Here is a 27,996-nt window from a genome sequence, read left to right as displayed (position 1 = left end):
GAACAGCTTTTTTCCCCACACCTACAACAGTTTATCACATTCACTTTGAAACAAATGTTTTTAAACTACTCTACTGAGGACTAACTACAAAAGTTCTCCCACATTCATGTGCAAAAAAGCATGATGGACTAATCAGCACACAGTGTTTGGCTCAGAAGATGAGATTTAGTTTTTTAACTTTTAGGGAAATCCTTTGAGGATTTAACTGTCTCAGGCTCAAAGCTGGGTACACAAAGACTTCTCAGGTAAAACCTCACAAAACACATCCAAACTGTTAAACCTCCACTCAAAATAACAGATGATCATTCAGATAACACCTAGAACCAGTGAAAATGTAGTGTGTATTTCCAGTTGTGCTCCAGTTTTACAGTTTTACTGATGAGATGAAATGAAATATCAGGATACAGTAAAGACCTGAGATTGTGGCTGCAGTCCTTCTTCCTACTTCTTTTTCCTAATTCACTCATTCAGATATGAAAAAAAAGTGTTCAGCCCCACTGTCACCCTGAACTGGATAAGTGGAAGGAATGTATACTAAATCTTTGTACATTTACATTTGCTTGTATTGAATAGCTCAGAAGACTTTATAAGTGGTCAGTTCCACATTACCCCAACATGGTTATAAGAAGCATGAATCAAGTAAACCTTATGTTGTTGTTATAGAAACGTGGAATGAGGTCATTTCTTTTGTTTCTTGTCATTGTGAGTCCATGTAAACAAACATGCCGTGTCACAGATTGCCCTTCCGATTACTTCACTGCCTCTCAGTGTTTCCATCCATTGCTGGAATCAACCTCAGACATCCTCCGAACCGGCATATATTGATTAAATTACATCAGAGAACTGCTTAAGATCGGACTTCTGTGTTGTAGTTTTCCTCCAATTTTATCTTTGTGGTTCGCTTTCTTGTGTTTTAGTGTTTGAGAATGTGTTTAGAGTATTTTAGGGAAGGACAGATTGTGTCTGACTCAGTGAAAAGGGTTTAAGGTTTGTTGAATGAGTGGCACATTCTGCCGAGAACATAGATGATTTGGGTCCAAGAATGGCACTAAGGTTTTTGGTATGTTTATTGTTCCAGCATCTTCTGTGGCTTCAGTCTTATAGTCTCAGTCTTCTGTCTGTTCATGTAATCCCAGACTGACTCCATGATGTTGAGACCATGCCCTGAGGGGAGTCAGACCATCTGTCGCAGGTCTGTTCTTGTAACTAAACATACAAATGAAAGGAAAACCAGCACAGAGTGTTTCAGGCAGGTGTCAGGCCATCGCTTTCCTTCAGATCAGCTTTGATGCTTTTTGAAGAGTAATACTCACCTGTATGTGTGTCAGCTCAGCACTGATGATAATAAAAAGCTGAGATTAATTATTTGAAAGTGAGAGAAAACACTTGCATTATCTTCCACGTGCAGTGTATGCTGAGCTGTCACCTGTTGCCTGATTTCCACTATAAGTTGATTAAGTAAAGGGAAAAAGTGCAACAGAATAAAGAAAATGAAGTGACCGATGCTCAAACTTTCCCCTCAGGAAAGTTTGAGCATCGGTCACTTCAAAATGAAACTAACAGCCTGGGTTTTAGTACCTTGGTTTGTCGCTCTGTTTAAGGCATATTTTCTTCTGTAAATATGAAGTGCCGCTTCTTAAGATGACTTCAGTAAAAGGTGGAGAAAAGCAGGTGAAAGTAGCCTGTGTGAATAAGGGCATGGTTTCAGCTGTCAACCATGTTTGGGGCTTAAAGCCTGGCTGATTGGTTTTAACATCCTGCACTTCAAATATTTACCCCATGTTCAGCAGCGCTCTTTCCACCTGAGGCGTCACCATGTACACTAACATGTTCATTTCACTCCATCACCCCCCTCCCCTCCCGCCAGCCCCATGCCAGTCATGATTTCCACGCTGCCTGATAACAGCTTTGACTCTGAGATCTTTGTCCCAGCCTCCTCCCGATGTCGGCCCCGGGATGATTAATCAAATTTAAAGCACCTGTTCCCTCTCTGTCAATACGGGATCATGTTACGCAGTGCCGTGGTCATTGTGTGCGGCAAAGGTGAGGCACCTCCAGCGCGATAAGAGCGGCTGCACCTGCTCCACCTCACATGCAGATGAGACGAGAGCTTTGTTCATCTGATTACCTCATCTGGTTAATTCCTGTAGTATTCAGAATTATGCATCTAGGCATTTAATTTTTCCAGTATATGATAACATATGAAGGGTTTTTACATATAAAGTAAAGCTCAGTTTCAATAAATGTCGACCTACAGCAGCTGCGTGAGACATCAGCTTAAAACACTGTTGTCTTATCTATTTTAAAAGTTAATAGAACAGACAAACTTGAGATAATAATATGAGATGTTTTTTTTCTTCAGGGTAAAGGCTAGTCTAAATGAACCAGAAAACGGTCATGACATGATCTTATCTTCAAAATTAAGGCGCACATGATACCGGCAAGTCAGTGACATCACCAAAAAGCTGTCACAGACTTTTCAGAGCCAGTGTGCTGCTCATTTCATATTCATTTACATATTCAAACAGGATGTCCCAGTTTATATTTATAAATGTAATATAATTTAGAGAACAGTAATGCAGTCTGTTCATACTTTTTCTTAATCATCTTTCAGGTAATAAAACTTGCTTAAATTAGCTTTAGACAACTTCTCAGGAGTAGTATGTGGGAAATTATTGGACCCATGTTGGTTTTTTTGAGTGACCGTATTTGGACCAGAGAGTGGAGTTCATCTAATTCTGACAAACTTGTTATCAGTCTGCATTCATAAACTACATGGATGTAACACACAAACACACACCTGTCTGATAATTAGTGCAAAATAGCAAACCTGTAAAATACTGGAGTTTCACTCAGCAAAACAAGCACAGGCTCAGTTTGCAATAATAATCAGTCATAACAGCCATACCTCCATACCCATAACTCCAGTATCCAGTTATGACAAAATTCCCACTGGGAAGTTTTTATGCATAAAAGCATCCAAAACACTCTTTTTGCACCAGTTTTTAAACATGCTTTTTTAATACTGGTAAATCATCTTAACCCAGACATCTGGGGATCGAGTCACTTTGGAGCTTGCCTCATGTGGTCGTTAGTGGAACTGCAGATTATTGCATGAAATTAATTTTGTTTTTTAGCATCAGTGGTTGCTGCATGATTTAACCTAGTATTAACTGCAGCAATCACACAATATACATAACATATCGACTCTAAGGCTACTTTATCTCCAGTTAAGCAAAAAAATAAAAAATAATGAGCCTGTGCATTCAAAATTAAAATAAAGACAAATTGACTTTTACTGCTTACATAAGTTCCTGAGATGAAACCCTGTTTCCGACATGCTGTACAAAGACCAAATGAAAAAAAAGAAAAATACAGTTACACCCATCTATTTTGGAGCACATTTTTCAGGTTTTAACTGTACAAAAATATTCAAATAACATGAAAGTACACGCTCTCAGCTTTAATTCGAGGACCAAAATGTGGCATTAATTGTTTAGTAATCACAGACATTTTTATAAATAGTCTGTACTCAGAGGCTCGTGCAGCTGGAATAATTGCAGAATGTGGTTTGGCATTGTATTGCTAAAATTAAAATTACCCGGAGGGCTGCATACACATGGTTTAGCTTCTGCGGGATAGTTTTAATTCACAATCATGTTACTAATTAGTTGTTCCATTAAGTGTTTTTAAGCATTACACACCTCTCAACCTTTTTTGAAATATGTTGCTTCAAAACAAAAGCTTGGTATATACTAAATTACCAAACAAATTCAAAATCAAACCCGCAAAGTTTAATTTTTGTGACTTTTTGATGCTGGATTTTTCAGTGTGTGGCTTATTTATCATATAAAATAACCAAGGCTTCTTTCGTTTTCCTCCCACAGTCAAACCTGTGCCAAAACACCTCTGTGTGTGTGACAGATGTTGGGCTCACATGCCCTCGTGGAAATTTATTTAAATATCACACAAAAGTTAATTCCACCCATGCCCCCCCCCCCCCCCCCCCCCCACACACACACACACACACACACGCACACGTACACACACACTTTTTTTCTTTTACTTTTTTTTTTTTTTTGCTCAGTGTTGTTTTCATTCAATAAGGTGCATTGTGGGGCCAATCTGTTTAATTATAGAAAATGAAGGCGACATTAGCTGCCTCAGATCACAGTGAGAGGAGGCGAGAGAGACGATTGGCCTTGGAGAATTGGGAAATTGGAACGGCGTGTTCGACCAATTCCTGTGGGACGCTTTTGTGATTGTTGGAGAAAAGGGTTCCTTAACTCTCAGGTCACACATTTGATCTCTTCCCATCCCTGCGGGCTTTCCGTTTTGGCTAAAATTAAATGTGCTTTGCACAAAATGTTATTCATGCTACTTGTAATTATACGCTTATGCAGGGAGGCAGGAATCTGCATATTTTGGCAGATTGCGTGTCAGCTCATTGAAATTCTTCTTCCCTTGAAAAAAGATGTATAAAAAGTTCATATGCTGTTGGAAATTTGCAGCATTTAATGTAATTTCCTTTTTCCTTTTACGCAAGAAAATCCCTTTGCTTTGAGCCGTTTCTGCTCAAACGCTTGTGAACTTTTTTGAAAACTGATGAAAAGCATGATTGATGGCGTGTCCATTAAGTTTCACACAGCGCAGACGTTTAGGGCCTAAGATTCAGCACGAGTCGCGCTTGAATGTCACAGAGTATAAAGAGAAAAGCTGAAAGCTTGCAGGCTGATGAGGCGCCCTGATGAAATCTGCTGAGCTGTGAATGGGAGAAATTGGACAGGTCATTATGTAATGATAAGTACATTTGCTGCATTTATTTAATTTCCTGAAAATGGTGTCAGTTGTTCTGGGAGTGATGTGTCGCCTCCAGATGGGGGTAAACATGACAGACCTTCTCCTCTCTTTGTTTTTCTTAGGCGCCGTTTGCTCTCAGCCTCATCAGCAGAAAGTTGACCATGGAGCCAAAGGTCACCATTAATACCCGGATTGTGCTGGTGGGAGCTTCGGACACAGGTTTAGCTTTCCTCGAGGTGCTTTGTTCCTGGTGAGTCTGCCTCTGAACTAACTCCAGGATTGATTGCAGCTGTACTTTCTAAATTTGTGGCAGGAGTGACAGCGTTTTTCCTGTTTCGCTCTGATCCGATTAGCTGTTTGGTGTCCCGGGGCAAAAATTTGCTCAAGCCCTTATTAAGCCTCTCACAGAAACCTCTCACCATCTGTGCATTGTGTATGCACCTTATCATCTCCAAGTCCCCATCAAGCACAGAGCACACAGCTCTGCTGCACACGGCACACAGCTTCATTAGCTGCTCAGAATCTCACCTATACACTCAAAGTGCTCCCAAGAGTTTCTGTCTGTCGGGTAGTTTGTGGTGAACAGGCAGATGTAAATGTGCCACGTACAAGTGTAACCAAAGCCCGATGTATACAATATTGTTCCTTTGTGCCATAGAGTGCCACTGTTGCCACCAACGTGTGACATTTTCCTTCATGAATCATTATAGTCATATTCAATCTGACCATACACACCAGCCGGTTCCCCAAATACTCACAGGATCAAATATGGATTAATCCACCTCTAAAAGTAGTTCCTGATAAATTTATCATGTTTACTCATGTTTAATAAAAATTGATTGAACTTTTAAAGTTGCTCTTATGGCATTGATTAAACTGCTAAAATTAATTTGTGTTTAAGATTACATATTCAAAATAGGTCGCAGTGGATGTGTCCATATATGTCTAATAATGAAAGTCTGTGTAAATGGCACTCAGAATCATCAAGTGGCGCAACCTGTAGTACAAACACTTAAACATGCACCTCGTGTTTCTGAATCAGTAACTGTCTGCAGACAATGATGTCTGCTATAAGCACGAACAGGTCACACTGCATGTGGCAAAGAAGAAGAACACGGTGATGATGCAGGTGCTGTAATAGAGATCTGGCAGATGTTATAATGAAACGTGTTTAGGCGCCCGAGTAGCCCAGAGCCTCTCGCTCGAGCTTCTGTTTCATTTCTTTATCGCCTTTCATGCCAGGAATCCAAACCTCTGGAAATGTCACTTGACTTCAGCTCAGGCGTCTTCTGTTTGCCTCTGTCCTCGCTCCCTGAGATTAACTGCTCCAGCAAATAATAAGAAGCAGAGGGCTGCTGATTCAGAGCCAGCTGATAGCTGCCAGGCAACCAGGGTTGTTGTTTTGAGAGAGCGAGATCTCTCAGCGCTCATAGAGCCGGTGAGGCTGGCACTGCGGCGGTGCCGGGGCAGGCGCACGCAGCTGTCTGAGGCCTGGCATTCAGCGGGGCCAGAGCCGGCCCCCTTTAATTAGCCACTCCACTGTTTCCTTCGTCAGGATCTGCTGCAGCGATCTGTGTTTGCTGTCACTAATGAGTTGACTAATGAGGCAGTTAGTGTCTACTGGACTAATGGTGAGGCGGCAACACATTTAGAGGGTGAAAGATGGGTCAGTTTCGGCCTGCGAGGGGCCCCCCTTATCAGCCCTGCCCAAATGTCCACCCCCCTCCACACCAACACAGATTTCCTTGTGCTCATTGAGTCCAGCCCCCCCCCCCCTCCATTACTGGCTGGGACGGGGTCAGGCAGATAAAGAGCTCTGCGGCGGGTCAGCCCTCTGCTCACCGCGGTCAGACTGCAGGGTCACCACAGCTGTCTGTCACCGGCAGATAACAGAGCAAATCCAGAGCTGCTGATTTTGTCGCATCCAGACGCCAGTAATGGGCCATAATGCCTCAGCGCTGCAACAAAAAATCCATCTTCTGGCACGGATTGACAAGAAAGTTTGACTGTGGTCGCTGTCAGATTGTTGCTGTGTTATTGTGTTGTTGTTATTATTCGCATGTTTATGTCAGAAAGCAACGCTTAAACCAATGCTGACACAAAGCACGGAGGCATTTTTATCTGATCCAGCTATAAATATTGTTTGCTGGGAAATGTGTTTATTATGCTAATATCTACAGGTCAGTAATGTAGAACTTAAAGGAAAGAAAAGTTACTTTAGGTGATTCATCAAATCATTTATATTTTTACCTTTTTGTTTGTTTGTTTCTTTCTTCAGTAGATGGAAGGTCTCTCAGCTTGCTAGTTATCACATCCCAAATTACAGTTATAGCAGTAACTTTATACCCAAGCCTCAATAACACAAGCATTTTTTATATGCCTAAATGCTTCCTAGCCTAACATTCACATTTTAATCAACATGTCAGGACTAACTCATAGTTCAGTATCTTTGGCATGCTAACAGGAGCAGCCAGGGATCAAACCACCAACCTTCTGATTTGTAGATGACCTCTTCTACTTTATCATACTATTACCTGCTCGTTAGTGTAAGTAATGTGGTGTCCACGAAGAAAAGGATCAGTATTATTGTGAGGACCAGAAACCGCAGAAAGTCAGTGATGGGCAAAATAATCACTGCCAATGTGAAGTGTGCAGATCCCGAGAGACTGAAAAATGTAAATGAAAGTGATGGACACTATTAATCGACATATGACAAGGTGGTAAATACATTAGAGTTTTAGTGAGCTGGAGATTGAACGCCTGCTAGCAACTAACTGCCAGTGACAGAGCAACTTGCTTGTCTTGTGTGGATGCTGATTCATAAAAACTGGAATTTTGCTTATTTCGCTCATTTTTCCACCCCCATAGGTTGGCATTTGAGTACCACCCACTAAGATGGAGCAGCAAGGTTTATGACTAATACTGCAGTCAGCCTACAGGTGTGATCTGAGACCAGCTTTACAAAATGTGCAGTATAATGAGTCATTTAATGAAAGCATTATATACAAACCAGCAACTTTTGGCTCACGTCAAAGTGCTAAGCAGATTTTCATTCAGCTGACCAGGTGGTGTCTTTGGAATCAGCTTCTGTTTATTATCTCCGTGGAGCTGTGGTGCAGGATATTTAATAGTACCTGTAATATTTTACAGGTAAAATAAGCACCCAGGAAAGTCTGTTTTTGGTTATTTGGCTGTAGTTCTAGTCCTGTAACAATCCTGTATCCCAGATATAACCTTAAAGTACCTCTTCAATATGAGGAACCAAGCACAGCCATCGTGTGTTTACCACATGCCTCACTGCATGTATCTACTGCTATAACTGCTCACTAATATGAAACAACAGCCTTCCCATGTACAATCGGTTTAGCAGCATTTTGGTGTCTGGTGTTGTCAATGTGCGCCGCTGGGCGTTAATTTAGCAGGAAGCAAAGATAAGAACAGAGCAGGAGGTGATCAGAGTGTCAGGGTGATAAGGCTGGACGCTGCGAGGTACACACACACACTTTGCTATTCACTGAGCGTAGGAGCTGGAACTGCTGTTATCAGCTGTGTAATGTCCTGTCGGCCACAACAAAGGAGGCCATTTGCATCACAAGAGATGGTTTATACTGTCAACAGTAAACTCACAAGAGCTCAGACGGCTCCGGTTTTTCATGCTCAGGAACCACAAACGCATCAGCAGGCTGGAGAATGTGCACCTGAGAAGGTTTACGCTTTGTAAACATGGCTACATTGGTAAACAGAGGGATTTTAAAAGGTTTATGATTTATGTAAAAGCACCATAATATGTAATCTCAACAGTGTACTGAATTTTGAATTAAAGCTAAACTCCTGAGCTGCTTTTTTTAGGCCCGTGTAATTTACGTTTGTCAATCTTTACAAAGCCCGCCCCCCCCCCCCCCCCCCCCCCCAAAAAAAAAAAAACAAAACCAAACCAGACAGTGTGACAATGGTATAAATAGCTGTTTTCAGTTTAGTACATTCAGATCTGTTATAGTTTCTATTTTGTAGAACTTGTTTTCTCGTTTGGACCATGGTGTCAGGAGTCGGCTTTAAATCAAGCTCAAGTGTATTAAAAACGCAGTGTCCGCAGTAAATGAGCTGCTAAAGGTGCAGGATGGGCTATCATGACAACGTTTCAATGCACCGCCGTTTCAGTTCATAAAACCATTCTGCTATGTTTGTGTTCTCAGGTTAAAGGTGGATAACAGTCTGTTCAGACGCAGGCAACATTTTTCAGTCTAATATTGGCGTTGCAGTTTCAGTGTCTGCATACATATTTAAATAACCGGTTAAAAACCACGACCCATTATACAACATCCCAGTTTCAGTGTTACTTAAGTTTAGTTATAGTTTAGTTATTGTTAAATTGGTGTTAAGCAGTTTTGTTACACTTAGATAGCACAGAGGATACTTAAATTAAACAAAAGTATACTAGAGGTGTGCTACGAGGTGTCTTTAGCTGTTTGTGTATCCACAAGCGAATGTCAGGAACATCTGTCAGTCAGTGGTGACACACCCACACAGACCTGAGAAGAAGACTGATTAGCCTGAGTAAGTGAAATATGGAAAGGTTGTTATTCCTCAGGTGTTCAAGACATTTAAACATTACGATAAAGGTAGCTTTGAGTGCTGTAAACTAACTTTCTGGATAAATAATGTTGAAAGAGTAGAGAAAAAATAAAAAAGCTTCACTCTTGTCAAAAGTAAACATGTTAATAGACATATGCTTATAGCTCAGTATGCAATACTCAGTGCTTGCTGCTATTGTTATCCAACCACTGCACTTCCATTTTGCTGCTACTCGGCATCTAAAATGTCAACTGTGTCATTGTATCCTTGAATTTCCCAACTGTGGGACCAATAAAGGTTTTGTTGTCTTAGCTTATCTATGATTCTTTACCTGGCCTTATATTCCCGTAACACAAAATCATCACTATATTAAGTTATGACTTTTATTTCATATTTTCTTCTTTTTGTGGCTAGCTTTAGTCTGCTTTTCTAAATGTTTTTATACACCTGTGGACAAAATGGAAATTACAGTCTTCAACAGTTTACACACATTTTCTGAATCTTTGGCTGATTTTTTCAAAAGTCTAAACATAAAAACCCAAAATGCAATTCAAAAATGTTATTTTTTTTCTATTTCTTTTTTTTGTGTGTGCATCAAAACGGCCCACACACACCGGCATATAAATAGCTCTCCCTGCCAGCCAACAACACAATGATCTGTTCAACACAATACACTGCTGCACACTGATCAGCAAGTTCATGCCTTATTCATTTTCACAAACATATATCTGCACAAATATATATATATATATATATATATATATATATATATATATATATATATATATAAATGTAAAGACTGTAATAACTGGGCAGCATGGCGCCTGCTGTTCAGTCTGGCCAAACCACCTCTACATCACAAGCAGTGCTCACTGTGGCCGACAAGCCAAAAAAGAATATTCTGGAGAGAATGCTTCTCCGCATGCATCCTCCACTGTTGGAGGACAAGGGTCACACACCTTCCATAGCCATGCACAAAGAAGCCCCTTCAGTCTGGTTTAGGAATAGGGAATGTGGTGGGAGGTAAAGAATAATAAATCGTGGCTGGCCGATGAATCAATTGTGAACCAGAGCAGCCTGGTAAATACTATCAGATGGGGGTGAATAAAGTCCCAATGATTGAAATAAACAGTATAAAAAAACACAAACTGTATAAAAATGTACAAAGTGTTATCTAGAATTTCCAGTTTCACACACTTAAAGTAGTAACATGAGTTTTATGTTTCAGTGATTGCGTTTCCAAAAGTTGTGAAGTCCTTCCCAGCGTCCTCCTCTCACTGTGTGTTCACGGCGTTATGTGGAACAGCACTCATGCTTTTCGCTGCTGTTTGTTCTCTCACAGCCCTCACCTGAGGTTCAACAGCCTGACCCTCATTTCAACACACGGTTTCCCTGGCGACTACAACCACGAGGACGCTGGATTTCTCTCCACAAGGTGAGTGAACAGAACAACATGCACATGAAAATGGAAAACCTTGTCGTGCCATCTTGCATTCCCAAACATGTTGGATATATATCGACATACCATCAGACAGCTGGAAAAGCATCAGAGTGTGTGATTATTTTAAGTGTAATTAAACTCAGTTAAAAACAGTGTTTTAGAAGGAAAAATGTAAACGCAACATGACATTATTATTATTTCAGAATATTATGAAAGAAACTTTAAAAGCAATGCTATTTGCCACTATGTGAGGCAACCTCTTTCACATTAATGAATCAGACACATTTGCAGATTCTTGTACACGTTTTCAAGTTTCAAGTTTTATTGTCATGTACAGATAAACACTGTAACCACATTTATCCATAATGAAATTCTTTGGCTCGTGCTCCTGAGCTTTACATGAGCATATAGAGAGTGTGCAGTTATATTGAGAAGAAAATAACAGAAAATAGCAGTGGTAGTAAAAAAAAATAAAATAATAATAATAACAACAATAAAAAGGAGTAGAAAAAAAGTATTAAATATTAGAGAATTTAGTTGGTATTTACATTTAAGACAAGTTGGTATTTACAAGTTTGTGCAAGAGTATCTGCAGGTTGTACAAAGTTGTGCAGTGAGCATTTAAGTAGCATTTGTTGAAGTGACAGTGTGCAGAGTCCTGTAATTGTAGTGAGTGTGTAGTGGTGTGTATGGAATGTCAGCAGTTCAAAAGTCTGATGGCTTGTGGGTAAAAACTGTCCCTGTGTCTGGTAGTATGGGTCTGGATGCTCCTGAACCGCCTGCCGGACGGCAGGAGTGTGAAAGGCCTGTGGCTGGGGTGGCTGGGATCAGAGAGGATCCGCTGTGTCTTCCTCATGCAGCACTGTCTGTAGAGATCCGTCATGGCTGGCAGTTCAGTCCTGATGATGCGCTGTGCTGATCTCACCACCCTCTGCAGAGCTTTGCGGTCCAGAGCATTACAGCTGCCATACCAAGTGGTGATGCAGCCAGTCAGAATACTTTCAGTGGTGATTTTCAACCGTGATTTCCACAAACATTAAGAACATTTGTACACATTTCTTTTTAAATTGAGCCGAATTCTGTGCCAGAGACCGGCCAGCATATTAAAAATACAGATTTCTAACTGAAAGTGCATCATCATCATTGTGGAGGCTTGTATTAGAAAATTAGCATTAAATAATTCTATTAGTTTAAGTTTCTTCTTCTCATCTTCATGCAGTCATGCCTACAGCAGCAGAGACTTGGCCCAGATCCCAGTGCGTTCCTTCATCAGTGTGGTGACGGGGAAGTTGGTGGGCATCAGAAGGAAGTCCAAATACGTCCTCTTGTCCAGTGGGGAGAAGGTGCCCTACGACCACCTCATACTCTGTACTGGCCTGCAGTATCGGGTGAGATGATTGGTTCTTTTAATGTGAGTTGTAAAAAGTCTTTCCTCTGACTGCAGAGCTGTTGCTGCAGTGTGAACAGGGTGAAAAATATTTCCGACTTATGTGTGCTGTTTGGTTAGAGAAAATAGCAGAAAACATCTCATTACAATGCAGTCACATCCACCTGCACCACCCCCACTACACACACACTAATAACCATGAATCAGAATGATCAACTTTTTTTATAAATTCAACAAAAATTGAAGCATGAGCTTTAGAGAAGTGTTTTTAATCATAAAACAGTTGTATTTCACTGCATTAGATAGCAGAGGTGTCCCTAATAAAGTGCTGTGTTTTCAGTAGTTTTTTTTTTTTTGCTTAAGCATCAACAGGATTCACAGACTACACTCGAGCCATACCTGAGTTACAAAAAACAATAACATAATATGACGTCCTTGTGTCATCGATGTTCCTTTGGCATTATAATTTAGTTCTAACTTTAAGAGGAGAAAAAAACTATTTATAGCTCTTTAAAGCTGACACAGAGGACACAGCTGCAGCACTTAGACAGGTAAAATAACAACAAAATGTTTGTTTCTGACCTGAGGTTAAGAAATGGGCAGGAAAAAGACAGGAATTAAAACTATAGACAACACACAAGAAAAAGCCAACTGTCAAAGTAAAACAGGAAACATACAAAAGACAGAATAAACAGGGAAAGTTTAACCAAGAAGGCACATACATGAGAGAGGGGAGAGAACAGACTGGGGAGATTAATACAACAATGGAATGAAAAACAGGGACCAGAACTCAATGATTTAATTTAAAGCTCACAAAAAATAAAAAACATTGTCAGCATGAGAGTAAAATCAAAACAGTGATCCAAATCAATAAATATAAAAGAACCAAAGCTCACGAACATCCCCACACCTTCGGACCATGACAGCAGGTCTGTCACACTGTCTTGTTATATGATTGTTGTCAATGCTGAAGGACACTTTGCACATAATGGTGACACACAGCATTCCTTTCATGATGTCTCCTTTTAACTGTTTGCTATTGTATGACTGAAATGTAAGAAGTTAAAGAAATGAATTTAATTTGTTTTGTGTGTGTGTGTGTGTGTGTGTGTGTGTAGGTACCGTGTCCCACTGGTGTAGATGTGAGCCAGCCTGTCACAAACAGCCAGCTGCACTCCACTCACAGCAGATACACTGGGCCCGTGCCCTCCAACCTCTTCACCCTCAACGACCTCCACGACTGCATGGCTGCTCGCCGCTGGCTCTGTGCCAACTTTTTGGAGCTGGAGGGTAACTGGAAAGCCTCGCCTACACACACACACACACACACACACACACACAGAGAACACCTAAAATTAATCTGTAGTAGTATGTCATTACTCAGCCAGTCGCTGCTGAAGTGGCCCGGTATAATTAGCAGCTAATTAGCTGCAGAGAAATCTTTCATCTCCGTGAATCAGGTCGGCCTCTTCCATCCATTTTCCATTATCATATCACTTTCTGAGAGCCGGGCTTTTCAGAGCAGGGAAAATGCACAGTGTCATTAAGCAAAATTAATCTGCTCTCTGAAGGAATTGTGCAGTGATCTAGAGTGAGGCTTTTATACATACTAATTAGCTGATTCCAGTCATAAAGGAAAACCATTAATACATGCAAATTGCAGAGACAGACCTTTGCAGATACCATGTTTATTTCCATATTTTAATAATAACAACAGAAGGAAAACAAAGAGTGTATGTAAATCTCTGCCTTCGACTGCAGGGAAGTTTCTCTGATTTACCACAAATCCAACAAAAATAGAAAAAAAAACATTACAGTTGATCTTTAAACATTTTATTATCCTGCTCCAGCAATGTTCATGCAAATGGTATCATTTTTAATATAACATGCTCGGTTCATTTCCACCAACACAGAGATTATTAGCACTTCACAAAGATGTCAGCAGGGACAGTTGTTTATATAACTAATGTGTCCTGCATGAACATGACAATTAATATTTACGAAATGAGCATGTGCAGCTGTAAGCTATTAAATATAATGTTTCCTTTGTTTCCAAGTAACAAAACAACATATTGTGATATTTATGAATTCATGAAGCCATATGAACATGTGCAATGACAGAAATCCTAAAGCTGACATGCTAACTGAACGTATTAGTGTGTTCACAAAATTAGGAAAAACACATCCAATGAGAGGGAAAGACTGCATTTAACGGGATCTATTTTTTGTGCATACTAATCGATGTTTGATGACTGAGGGTCTGTTTACAGTGTCTTTTGTGTTGTTTTGGTTTTTTCTCAGAAGCAGGGAAAGTTTTAATTTTTTTTTTATGTTTATGGTCACCGAAAGTTGAACATGTTTGACCTTCTGGGAAAACCCAGCTGTTCAATCACAGTTTAGGAGGGGCAAGACAAAAACTACATTGTCCAACCATTGAATGCTAAGCAACAATGGAGGAGACGTCAGTACTGCCTGTAGCAAAATTAAATCCCCAAACTACCAGAGTAATTATACGGAAGATCATGATTAAAGTGGCATTTTGTTTCCCTGTGGGTGTAACAGTTAAGCAGCAGTCAGGTGGAGTGGAGTTCATGCAACACTTTACTTTTGTGGATATCGTGTATCATAGCAACCAAAGGAGCTCAGCTGATAAAACACTCCCAACCACTCCTAGCTGCATTTTGTGTATTTGTGTGAGATGGTCAGAGTATGTGGTAGTTTTCCAAAACAAACTACTGTGTTTGTGTAAGCTCTTTACTGTCAATAGCAATGATATTAGCAGCATGTGATCATGGCTTATATAAATCTAACTCATCTTACCGCTGCTCTCATTCAGTACCATGGACAGAGGCCATGAACAGCAGCCCGTGAAAGCCTTCAACCCCTCCTGTGCTGATAAAACTAGACAAGAAAGGCATTTCTGAACTTGCCTCAGATTATACTAAAAGCAGATTAAATGTAGCAACTTCAATTCAGTTTTAATTATATTGCAATATAATAATATGAATATATATAAATATATAAATAGAATCACAAAAACAGTCACCTTGAGGCACTTTATATTGTTAGATAAAGATTCAACAGTAATACAGAGATAACCCCAGCAATTTGATTCTGTATTTAACAGGAAGCCAATGAAGAGAAACCAATATAGAGAAGAGAAATATGCTTTCTAGTCCCTGTCAGTACTCTTGCTGCAGCATTTTTGATTAACTGAAGGCTTTTCAGGGAGTTTTAAGGACACCCTGATAATAATGAATTGCAGTAGTCCGAGCTAGAAGTAATTAATGTATGAACTAGTCTTTCAGCGTGACTCTGAGACAGGCTATTTCTAATTTTAGAGATATCATACAAATGGAAGAAAGCAGTCCTACATATGTGTTTAATATGTGCATTGAAGGACATATCCTGGTCAAAATGACTCCAAGATTCCTCACAGTGTTACTGGAGGCCAAGGTAATGCCATCTAGATTAAATGTCTGGTAAGACACTAAGATTTTATAGGGCCGAGTACAATAACCTCAGTTTTATCTGAATTTAAAATCAGAAAATTAGAGGTCATCCACGTCATTGTCTTTAAGACATTCCTACAGTTTAACTAATTGGTGTGTTTTTTCTGGCTTCATGTATAGATAAAGTTGGGTGTCATCTGCATAGCAGTGAAAATGTATGCTATGTCTTCTGATGATATTGCCTAAGGGAAGTATGTATAATGTCAACAGAATTGGTCCTAGCACTGAACCCTGTGGAACTCCATAATTAATCTTAGTGTGTGAAGAGGACTCTCCATTTACATGAACAAATTGGAATCAATAAGATAGATATACAAACCACTGCAGCGCAGTACCTGTAATACCTACAGCATGCTATAATTGTTCTAATAGGATATTATGGTCAATAGTATCGAACGCTGCGAAGGTCTAGCAGGACAAGCACAGAGATGAGTCCACTGTCAGAGGCCATAAGAAGATTGTAACGTTGACCAAAGCTGTTTCTGTACTGTGATGAGCTCTGATCTTCTGCAGAGGAATGGCTTATTTAAAGAGTTTCAGTCAAGTTTCAGGTAGCGCTTTACAACTACTCTTTCAAGAGTAGACTGGCCTATAATTAGCTAAGACCACTGGGTCAATGTGACCTTACTTTGGTTTAATAACAGAGAGACAGATGATGGAAAAAAAGCTACCTCAGATAACACAGTAGCATTAGCTGTTTTTCTTCACAGTCCAGGTGCAGTTGAATAGCCTTTGGAAGGTTCATGACTGAGTGAAGTGACCCAGAGGTGTGGCAGCCACAATAAGAGCTGTTTGAATTCTGTTGTTACTAAGGAAAGGTGCTTCTGTGCTTCCTTTATTACCTCCTGCAGCTGAACCATCTTTCATGACAGGAAAGGAGATAATAACATCCCATAATTCATACTGACACATCATTCCACCGTTCACTGAAACCATCAACAAAACTGACAAGTCACACAGATCATGTAAATGTTAATTAACATTGTGTTTTTTATTTCACGCCATAACCTGCTGATAAGCTTTGATTTTTCGGCTGGTAAAGCCAGAGCTGAACTCAAAACATCACGCTTCTGTAATAAGATCTGATTTTGTCGAGATGTAAGTCAAGATTATGAGCAATATTTATTGATCAAAGTGCGTTTATGGTTTGCTGTAGTTCAGGTTTTTTGTATTTCCAGCCTTTTTTCACATTAGGTTCAGGGCTGTTATTTGTTACTTTTGCTCCCTCTTTTTTTTAAAGTTTTAACCTCTGTAATTAAATTATATTTTCACCGGTGACCTGCATGAAACAGGAACAAAAACTGTAAGAGTATTCAATTGAACATGATTTGGAAGGCATCGGTTAACTCGATGCCTTCTAAGGTTGTATTTCCATATCACACAATTCACTGGTCAGGTCCACTCTCTGAGAGGTCTTAGCTTAGTTTGAGTCCATCCACACAGTCACAGGCTCACTGGACAGCAGGCAGTTGTTTTGATCTGTTATTTATTTGTTACATTTGCAAAAAACATATTTGCAAACTGAAGATAATCATATAAATGCCCCCCCCCAAAAAAAATCTTTTTTAAGCACCCGTTCTCTCTTTTCAAAAAAATTGTATTGTTATTTTAATGAAAGGATTTTTCACTGTTAGCTTAGTTTTAGTATAACTAGGAATACTCTGTTTACGTGAGTTGCCATGAATTCACGCACATATAAAGTTTCAGTTTGTGCTCTCTTTGTCTGTCGGACCTTTGGAATGAAGGTCCTGCGGTCGAGGTGCTGTCCATTACAAACAGCAAAGCACGAGGAGCTGAAGTACAAGGAAAACTCATTCAGATGCTCTCATTTGTCCTTGTGTATCTGTGGTTCAGAGTTCAGCAAGCCGAGGGCCTCTTGTAGAACAATGCGTAGCTTTTCCCTTCGTTTCCAAGGCCGTTTGTGAAACCTGAGCAGACTGAGCTATTGTCTGTAGACTGGAAAACATTGGTTTGAAAAAGAGAGATTATTTTTATTGTATCTTTGGACAATAACATCTGTTGTGCTCACAATCAGAAAAACATACAAGAGCTCCTAAATGGAGAAAAATGCATGTAAATTCATTTTTTGTTTTCAGAAAGCTGTTACTGCAGTTTTTTGTTTGGATCTGAGTCCTCTCATGCATCACGTTTCATGTCTGTCATTAATGAAGGGACAGCGGCTGATTTTTCACAGATTTCAGAGTGGAAGGTAACAACTGTGCCACTATAAGCTCTCAATAAATGTTGTAGTAATATAAAACTTTGTAGGTCAAGTTTTGCTGAGTGTGAATACAGCAGCTAGTGTGTGTTTTATGGATAGTTTCTTGCCTTTTAACAGTGAGGTCTGTCATGTCATGAAGAGCAGCTTTTATCATTTAAACCATAGGTGTCAAACTCTGGCCCGCAAAGCCATACCAAATTACTATTAGAGCTGGCCTACTGGTATTATACAGCTAATATATATATTGTTTAGTATTAAGCTTTGCTTGTTCCATATTCACTTTTCCAGCAAAACTTATTTGAGTCCATAAGAAAAGATTCATTCTTATATCTGGAGGAAGATTTTTTTTTCAATAAATATTAATGTTAGCCCGCTTTGTTCCAGTTTTGAATTTTGGCCCACTCTGTATTTGAGTTTGACACCCCTGGTTTAAACCATCGCTGAGACAATTTAAGGACATAGAAAAAGTTTTCCGTGTTTTTATAATCTCTCAGTTGTTTATCCCTGTTTGTTTTTAAAGCCTGCCGTAGATCTGCTCCACAATATGTTAACATCATATTCTCCCTCCAAGTCCAACCTCTTGCATAGAAATAGAAGCTGATCGGGCTTCTTCTGTTATTGTTATTGCCGTCTAAGTGAAGACCACTTCATGCCCAAGTCCACTGTCAACATTTCAACAATGATTTTTGTTTTATTCTTTTATTTTTCTCTAATTCTGTGTTTGTTTATTTTGTTATTTTTATATTATCAGTTCATTATATTTCTCTTTTATGTGATTTTCATGATTTGGTCATCATCATGTTTTGTGTTTCTCTTGCAGTCATGTGCACTGCCTTCTCTGTTGGTCCTTTTTGCACTTTGGGTTGACTCACACAGTTTTCAATAAAAATACTGACCAATATTTTGGTGCTTTTACTGCATCATGTGAGTATTTGTGAAGTTGGTTATTTCCTCCTGTGTGCTACATGTGATAAAAAAAATTCCCGACCTGACTGTCCTGAAGCCGTCCAAAGTTCACGTAGGAAAACGGCCAAGTACTCATATTTATGCAGGTGTATCATGCGGCTTAGTAACATTAACCAGTAACTTTAACCATTAACCACCTCACATAAACAATGAATGTTTATGTATGTTTTTTAAGAGGAATTCACTTTTCTGCCAAACCTAACATAGGTTTGTGTTTCCTTGTTTGCGTCTTCTCAGATAATGCCATCGTCTACGGAAACAACATCGACATCTACACCACCGTAGAGACTCTGCTGAGCCTCGGCATTTGTGGATCTCGTATCCATCTTGTCCTCTTGCCTCCTGAGCCAGGCGTCTCCAGCTTCTTGGACTCATCTGTAGAAAAAGCCGTGGCGATGGCCATGGAGAACGCCATGGTCCAGATCCACCGTAACTGTGTGCTGGCCCAGTTTAACAATGGCAAACAACCCGACCCGCTTACATCGGCATCGTTTACCACTGATGCAGAGCCTCTCCATCTGCAGTGTGGAGTAAGTCAGAATTTCTGATGCTTTCAAAATCCACCGGATGCTTTCAGTGCTCATCCAGACGGGTTATTAATTCTTACAAAAAGAAATGATATCCAAACAATGGTGGGTTACTGGCCAAGGTGCCTGGTAGAGCTGGAAAAGCTTGAGCGGCTGAATTCTCCAGATTGTGGCTCTTGGTTGGATGTTAATTTCCCTCCTGGAAGCAAACTGTGTTTGTCAAGCACAAAATGATGTTGGTGTGTTTCCCATTTCCATGACTTCCATTGTCTCAGAAAGAAGATGATTCTGCTTCTGGGTTTGTGTTGAATTTTCTTGTTAAAATTATGCTGTGTGCAAGGTCCTGTTGTCATTAATCTGTGTGTATTTCACATGCTGTGGAAGACAGACACGCAACTATTTAGGAAAACAGTGAATGCAAAACCCCAAAGTACCTATAAGTTTAATAAATTACAATTTTATTCCACCTCCAGAGTTTTGTTTTTTCAAAGAACATATCATGGGTTTGTCATCGCAGCTTCATCACTCAGCCCTCTTGACTCTGAGCAGCTTGTGGACTTCAGGATGAATAATCATCTGTGTCAGTATTTAGTTTCCTGAAAGCCTCACCACTCGAGAGCCATCTTATATTTATCATCTTAATTTGGGAAGTTTAATTTCAAGCACAGACAGAATATGTTAAAAAATGGATGTGTATGTTTTGTGTTTGCAAAGTGAAGCTGTGGCTTTTAACCTGCATTCTTTGTAGTGGCCAGCAGGGGTCGACTCCTCTGTTCTTACAAAGACTTGCCCCCAGTTTGTTCCCCATCTGTAGCTCGTATTTATCAGATATATATACATAAAAGAAGAAAGGTAAAAACATCAGGTAAATGTTGGATCGTGTAAAGTGTGAATCCAATAAAGATTCCACCTCGAGACACGATGGCTCTTTTTGTCCTTTCAGGTGTTCATCAACCTCTCCAATAAAGGAGTCGACTACGACGCCTTCAACAGCTTCAACAAGTCCTTCCTGGTATTTGATGGCAGGCTTGTCATAAACTCCAGCTTCAGAACCACCAATTTGTCCATTTGGGCTGCCGGGCCTCTCACCAAATTCTCCCGCCGTTACTACATAGATGAGTGGACACATGCCAACTTTAACTCCAAGGAAGTGGGCCAGGACCTGGCAGCCATGATGCTGCCCCTGTTTGATCCAACCATGGAGCCTGCCGAGGCGCCTCCACCTGAAACAGATCGTCTGGTACTGCTGTACAAGCAGGCCAAGATTCAAGGTCTGATTAGAACCGAGGTTTAGTTTTGATTGATGGATAATTTTATTGTAATATGTTCAGTATTTCTGAAGACTAGCTTCAGAAAGCGGTAGCTTTAGCTTTAACTTAAGGGAATTGCCTTAAAGGCAGAATAATTTTGAAGGATTATTTTCAGCCATGAAACATGCAAAGGTGAGTAAAATTAAAAATATGGGGCTGAAAATAATCAGAATGGGTCAAATTAGTCTTGAATTGAGAAGAGTTAACAACAGCAAAAGATGTATTTCCATCTGCAGTAATAATAATAATAATGTAGGGGAGACCGGGGATAGTTTTAACGTGGGTCAGTTGTAACACTTCCAATTTCTCCAATCAGGGCTAAGTTTCAAATGATGTGACTCATCCTGTGCATGCCCAACTCAGTTCTGCTATCACATGTGAAAAATCAGCACATTTTGTCAAACACAGACAATTTAACACGAAAAAAAGTAATTTGTATGCCAAAAAGTAAGTTTTTCTACTTTGTTTCAATTTCTAATAGCATTATCTGCTTTGCAGTTAAACTCATCAAACTTAAATTATGTTATTTGTATGTCTATGGGGATATATTCTGTGTAGGTCTTTAGTGCTAATGTTTTAGCCGTTGGCTGTAATGTTAGCTAGTTCATGGCTATAGGAGTCTGGGTCAGTTGTAACAGCAACAGTCTGGGTTAGTTTTAACAATAATGCAGATGTTACAACTTACCAAACTATTACTTTAACTTATATTAAACAAGTTGGGGCAACTACATCAGCAGAGAGGTTCACTGGTTGCTTTTGTATATGCGGTTAATGCCATTGGCAACACAATTCCTCCACTGTTTGTGTTCCCACACATACATTATGCAGACCACTGTGTCAGAGATGGACCAGTAGGAAGTATTGGTAGTGGAAATAAATCAGGATGGGTGCAAGAAACAGATTTCCTCATCTTTCTGAAGCACTTTGCAAACCACACCAAGGTAAGCCATGATAAAAAGTAAAGGAATTGTGATGCTGGTGCACAACTACATTTTTTCAGCTTCATTGTTATGTTCAAAATTGGTGCAAGAGTTGTAGGTTATAATACCCACTGAGCCAATGAGGCCAAACTCATGGAAGACCAACCAAAATTAATGAAATATTCAGTTGCAGAAAATTCCATAATTTGTCTTTTTTGGGGGGTTGGAATATGTTCAAAAGCTAGATTTCTGCATTCTGTCACACACACACATAGCTACATAAATGGCTCTAAGTGCATTCATGTGTTGAATAAACAAAGATTACATGTTAATGTTTTGTTAGTACCCTTATTTCATTGTGTTACATTTCACCCCAGGATATGTTACAACTAACCCAGACTATGGGGTTAATTGTAACATTTCACTCTTTGTGTTTGAGACCATACCATGCAATGGATAATTGTGCTGCAGAAAAAATAGCTGCACTATTTAATAGCCGAGACATGTAAATACTTTGCATTACATTTTGAATCCACTACCTTAAAAGAGCTCCAATTTACAGACAGAAATGTGAAAAATGTTACAACTATCCCCGGTCTCCCCTATACTTTTTTGACCCCCGTGGCAAAATTACTCTCTCTGAATTTGACCCATTCACCCATTCCCATATATATACATCAGAATTCTGAGATTAAAGTCAGAATTCTAACTTTTTTCTAAGAATTCAGGAAAAGAAGAAGAAAAAAGACGTGCCCACTTTTTTTCCCCCAGTGGCCCTAATCCTCTGGTGATGATGTGACGTTAAAATTCTCACTTTTGTGGTTTCGTTTATTGGTTCCCAACAGGAGCCAGCTCTGCCAGTCTATTTATTATGGAAATGAATCTTCTTGGGAAACTACAACTGAACTGGTTTCTCAGTGGGCCCAGAAGAGCTGACCCATCTTAAAATTCCTTCACATTCATGGGCAGATCTCAGCTTTGCATATACTTTCAGGGTTTGTCGCTTCAGCTCGATGTTCTCCTCGCTGTCCTTCCTCCTGTCCATGCCTGTTGTCGCCTGCTTTTATCTGAGAGAATTCGTACCGCCAGAATGTTTTTCATTATGTGTTTGTGAAACATTTTCCAATCTTTCACCCACCCACCCAGCGCCGATGTTATTGTGGCGGACACTCGAATTATAGCTGGCGTAACAATGCCGCATTGTGCCGCAGCGCATTCACCGAGCGACCAAGGCCACTCGGCGGGTTACATAAACACAACAGCCTCTCTACTTCGCCCTCCTCAGAGAGATGAAACACACGTGAACTTTTCAAAGGGATCTCAGCGTTCAGGGAGCGCACAGGCACTATATCAGCGCCTGTTATCTGAGTTCATTGTCTCAGTTGTGTTTTCCTCAGTGGGTGGATGCTAACAGTGAAATGCCTGTTATGATGTTTTTGCTGCTGTCCAATTTTCGAAGCCACAGAATTTTTCAGCACTGAAGCTAATCTTACTGGGATATCTCCCGCTGATAAGACCACAGGCTTTTCACTGCAGTGTTTTCTAAGTGTTGGTTTGTTAGATTATAAATAATATTTATCCTGCAAACAATTTTCTGATTAAATGCTCGTATTATAAAATGTGCATCAGAAGTTCTCTGAGGTAAAGCTGAGGTATTGTGAGTACTTTATGCTGTTATAACAGCTTGGTAATACTCATGGAATAACGGGGTAATAAATAAATATCTGGACATATCTTAACGTGTGTCATGTGTTTTGCTCTCTCCTCAGGTGGTAAGCTTCCTGGAGGATATCACTACCTGCATGTGACCAAACCATCTCCAACAGACCTGACAGGCCCTAATGTTAAACAGGTAAGCGCTCACTGCCCAGGAGTTCAATCTCTGGGTGTTTCATGTCAAACATGTAACCTGGGAATGATTATATTTATTAAGAAATTTAATTCCTGATTAACACAACATGTTCTGAACCTTTTTTCAACTTAAAACTGAAAAGCAAAATGAAACAAGAAAGCAACGGGTTTCTTCCTGTTAAATGGGAGTTTTTCCTTCCCAGTGTCACCAAGTACTTTCTCATAGGGAGTCATCTGATTGTTGGGGGTTTCTCTGGATTATTGTAGTCTTTATCATCCAATACAAAGCACCATGGGGCGACTATTTTTGTAATGTGGCGCTATATAAATAAAATTGAATTGAATTGTGGTATTGAATACAACACACCTTTTTCTTTTTTTATTGGTTAAAAATTAATGTGGCTGTTAATCGACTTTTGTTTTTCAGATTATTAATCAGCTTCTAGTGTTTTTAGTTGATATTATTTTTAATTGACTATTCAAGTATTTTGATTTGCTTTTGAAGATTTACATTATAACTTGGAACCAGAGATCAGTGCTCGTGTTCCTCCATCCAAAGTTACAGGACAGAGCGATTGTGACGGGACAGCCGGAGAGAGGCGACTACTTCTGCTTGCATCTTGACTGCTATGAGCTTGTGGGGACGCTCACCTGCTTGTCCCTGAAGCCTCTCCCCGTCTCCAATTACCTGAGTCTCTACATGAAACATCAGCAGCTGCTGGGCCAGCTCCTGAGCTGCTACCAGGAGGGCCTGATCCCTGATCTGTACAGGTGGGACAAACACTGACAAATACTGTTTTACTGAACATCTGCCCATATTATTTGTATACGCGCTAGCCTGAAATATATAATGAATAAGTAAAAGCATAGCAGGTCAGTTTTAATTGAATTTATATAAAAACAATCCCCCAAATCCTTTTTCACCAGGATTTGTGCACCTCCCCCAAAAATCTACACCTATGTATACACACAAACACACACACACCTGCTGGTTACTGCAAAGTAACATACAAATAAAATGCCAGATTTTCCAAAATTAAATCACAACCTCCCTGGGTGGTCTGTGCAATACAGAAAGTCATATTTTGTCATTTTAAGATTCTATTAAAATGGCTAAAAAGGCCCCAACAGAACCAACACCATTCAGAGGTGTTTTACATCAGGCAGTAAACGCATATAATTTCTACTGGAAACCTTAGACTGACTCGTGTTTGGAGCCAGCCTCTGGTGGTCATTAGGGGAACTGCAGTTTTCTGTATTTTCATTTTCTGCCCTCAGGTTTGAAGCCTGTTTAACCTTTCAAAACTTCATTTCTTTTCCTGCTTACACGTGAAACTTTGTTAGTTTGAAGTTCTTTTTGCAGCTTTAGTAATACTGTGGTCACAGCAAGGCTGCTGGGATTATCTACATGACTGCAGGTAGAGGACAAACCAAAAGCGAGAGCTCTTCGAGTATTTGTTGTTATCTTTAAGTGAAGAAGAAATATTTCCTCCTCCAAACAAACACCACTATCCTCGAAGGTCGTTTACATTCTGCTGCCGATGTCTTTTAGCAAACCACGGTTGTTCTTTAACTCTCATGCTTATACTTTTTAAGTATAGTGCCCAAACATAGTCAATGGAGCCTAATCAGCTGCTCGCACTGTAAAAACAAATCCTCACAAGGACAGAAATAAAAATCAGATCTTTTGTCCAATGTTTTTGCTCGAGTCTTTGTCAGGGCTGATGCAGCAGCAGGCGAACAAACGGCAAAACATCCCATTAGACTGGCAGAAATGAGCAGTTTGGTGAAGAGCTCAATGTCTGGTTTCAGTATGTTGTCGACAGAATAATAAAGCAGCTTCGGCAGATTGGTGTTTCCTGCATGGTTATTGTGTTTTATACAGCATTTCTGTTGTTTTGTCCAGCCCTCTGCAGGAGTATAATTTCAGGTATGCATGTAAGTGACTGCAGAAGAACTCACACTGCTGTTTTTCACTTTTTGATGTGTGATTTTTGGCACTGAAACAAGGCAGACGGCAGGTGGGCAGCTGTGTAAAAACAGATGTTTTCATAACTGAGTTCTGCACAGAAACAAGCCGCTTTGACGTCATGTAACCGCTGACCGATCACTTCAACACACGAGGAAGATTCGGGCCTCCGCTGCCTTTGTCCTCTCACTTTGTGTGTGTGTGTTTGTTGGCATGACTTTCCAGTGAGTAGGTATTTGTCAAGCAGTGGGTGACCTGCTTCTGAGGTTTCAACACAAATGACCCCCAGACATGGACGGCTATTGTCCCCCCACCACCACCACCTCCTAATCTGTTTATGCAGCTCCCCAATCTGTCTTTGTGGTCGGTCCAGGACGAGACAAAGCTGGAGCCTCGCAACCACAGAGGCCGATTCCCCATCATGCTGCTCAGTCAGCTGACTCGTAAAGTCATTGTGGAGGCTGACGGAGCATCAGGAGCCGTTAAGATAATTGATTGACCGTGTGGCGGCTGAGGCTTATTCAGCCGACACACTTAGGGAAGCTTCTGAAAGTGTGCGTGTGTGTGTGTGTGTGTGTGTGTTTTTATTTCAAAGCTTCACTGAGCTTTTATGTAAACAGTCGGTTCACACAAAGAAAGTTTCCAGTGGTGGAAATTAACCTCTACATTATGTAGATGCAGAGCAATGGAATCAGATTCTGATTTAAACTTCTGACATAATCTAGATTTGAAACAGTTGTTATTGTCAATGTTATAACTCGGGTGCACCCTTTTCCCTTAAAACCTCTGGTTGTTGGTACTGAACCGAAGCACTGATGTAAAGGTTTTCTCTCCAGTTTCTTCACACAGAGCAGCTGTTTGGCCGTTTTCCACGACAGATTCTCCGATTTAGAGCAGGAGCTTCAGCAGACCCTCAAACTCAAGGTTGGTGCTCCACTTCTCATCTCCTACATCACACTTACGCCCCTCTGAGGGTTAAACTGTATTGGTTACGATGCACGGTTAAGGCTTTGCACGTGGCCTTTGTGAAGGTGAGGAATTTTGAGACTGAGGCAGGAACTTCCACGTGGAGTCCTGCTGCCCTGCCAGCTGAAATCAGATTGTTATTGCTGTCCATGTGAAACAGTCGTTCATGTTTTCCTGCAAATTTCCAGACTGAGGCGTGTTTTAAACTTCTTAAAGTTCTGTGTGGTAACATCAGGGATGTTTTCTCTATTGAGACGTTCATCCAGTGTTTTGGTCAGAGCTCGGGTGAGTCTTTCTTTCTTTTGTCTGAATAAAATCATTAAGATCTGCTCATCAGTCACTCCTGATCATCCAGCAGTCAGAGCGAGCTTGTGCCTTTGCTGTTGCTACACTGAAACCCTGGAAAGACATCCCAGATGTCCTCAGACAGATTGTAGTGTCTTTTTTAGGAATTTTAAATGTGCTGTAGAAATAAAATTTAGTGAATGAAGCATTAAGTACTCGGTTGGATGGAGTCAGTTACATGTCTCCTCACATCAGTTCTCCACAGCGATCCCACCTTCAGCGCGAGCTTAGAGTTCTCCGGCACACTTTGAGTCGGGCACCGATCAGAACCTGCTGGTCTGTGGAAAAAAAGAAGCTCTCTCAGTGCAGTGCTGAGATTTTACTCTCCACCTGTGTGTCTCTGCAGGACCTCTGCCCTCCGGACCAATTGAAAGACGAGAACAGTCGAGCGGCTCTGAGGAGCAGTGCTGTGAAGTATCTGAGTTACAACCGAAACCTGCTGCCCATGTTCGCCTGCCCGGGCCAGCTCTGACCTCACGCCTGTTAAAATACTAAAACAAATCAGACTCTGTTTGAGGTGTGGTAACTGGTTTATATTGTGTATGTGTCACTGGATACCTCCAGTCATTTGAGCTGGCTCAGGAACGCTGTGTCTGCTATGTGTAAATATATTATCATATCAGATCTTTAGAGTCCTGGAGGAATTTTTTAAATCAGCAGCTCAGCACAAAAACACAGTCAGGAGTCACGTGACATTTTTTAGTCCTGTTATGTTCAGAGAAAGCAAACAGACAGTCAGCGTCTCCAAACTGGATTACTCACACCAAAACACTGATTAACACTACTGATTTGTTTTCCATCAAATGGTTAAAAAGTGTGTGTTTTCTTAGATTGCTTCGATCAATCAACATAATCCAAAAAATTTCCATCAAATAAATGTTATTTTAATTGTTTTCAGAGATAGAGAGAGAGAGTGGTCTAATCCAGTAAAACTTTCTTTGTGTAAAAGTTCTGGCTAACTTTTCATGCTATTACCATTAAATTAATGCTTGCATTCATTTTTCTTGTGTGGACATCTGATAATTTCCTTTTTAATCCTTAAGATCTCTCATTAATCAGAGTGCGAGCGGTGTTTTGCACCAGATGAGAACGAGAGTCTGGCATACTTTTACATTCCTGTTTTGTTTTTTCTTCTATACAATGTGCCAACTGTAAGTGTGACTCTGCAGGAGTGTGACCAATCACAGGGCCCTATAGATGCTGCACATG

At 40.3% G+C, this 27,996-nt stretch overlaps 1 protein-coding gene across 4 annotated transcripts in view; it reads left to right on the top strand.

Moving 5' to 3' along the window:
* cfap61 (cilia and flagella associated protein 61) overlaps nt 1–27,785 on the top strand; it is a 45,259-nt gene extending 17,474 nt beyond the window's left edge. For all 4 annotated transcript variants that reach the window (XM_006793484.3, XM_006793485.3, XM_006793486.3 and 1 more), the window contains 10 exons: nt 4,923–5,050; nt 10,715–10,807; nt 12,033–12,201; nt 13,319–13,490; nt 19,137–19,429; nt 20,370–20,697; nt 23,426–23,508; nt 24,067–24,278; nt 26,313–26,400; nt 27,134–27,785. In XM_006793484.3, the coding sequence (XP_006793547.2) occupies nt 4,923–5,050; nt 10,715–10,807; nt 12,033–12,201; nt 13,319–13,490; nt 19,137–19,429; nt 20,370–20,697; nt 23,426–23,508; nt 24,067–24,278; nt 26,313–26,400; nt 27,134–27,259 (1,692 nt within the window). In that variant the 3' untranslated portion in view covers nt 27,260–27,785. The remainder of the gene's footprint in view (nt 1–4,922; nt 5,051–10,714; nt 10,808–12,032; nt 12,202–13,318; nt 13,491–19,136; nt 19,430–20,369; nt 20,698–23,425; nt 23,509–24,066; nt 24,279–26,312; nt 26,401–27,133) is intronic.
* Nucleotides 27,786–27,996: the final 211 nt, after the last annotated feature.

This window comes from Neolamprologus brichardi, chromosome 15 (genome assembly GCF_056152115.1).
Source record: "Neolamprologus brichardi isolate AB-2024 chromosome 15, ASM5615211v1, whole genome shotgun sequence".
NCBI classification, from domain to species: Eukaryota; Metazoa; Chordata; class Actinopteri; order Cichliformes; family Cichlidae; genus Neolamprologus; species Neolamprologus brichardi.
The sequence above is the reverse complement of the archived record's forward strand: the minus strand, read 5'-3'. Positions and strand labels throughout refer to the sequence as shown.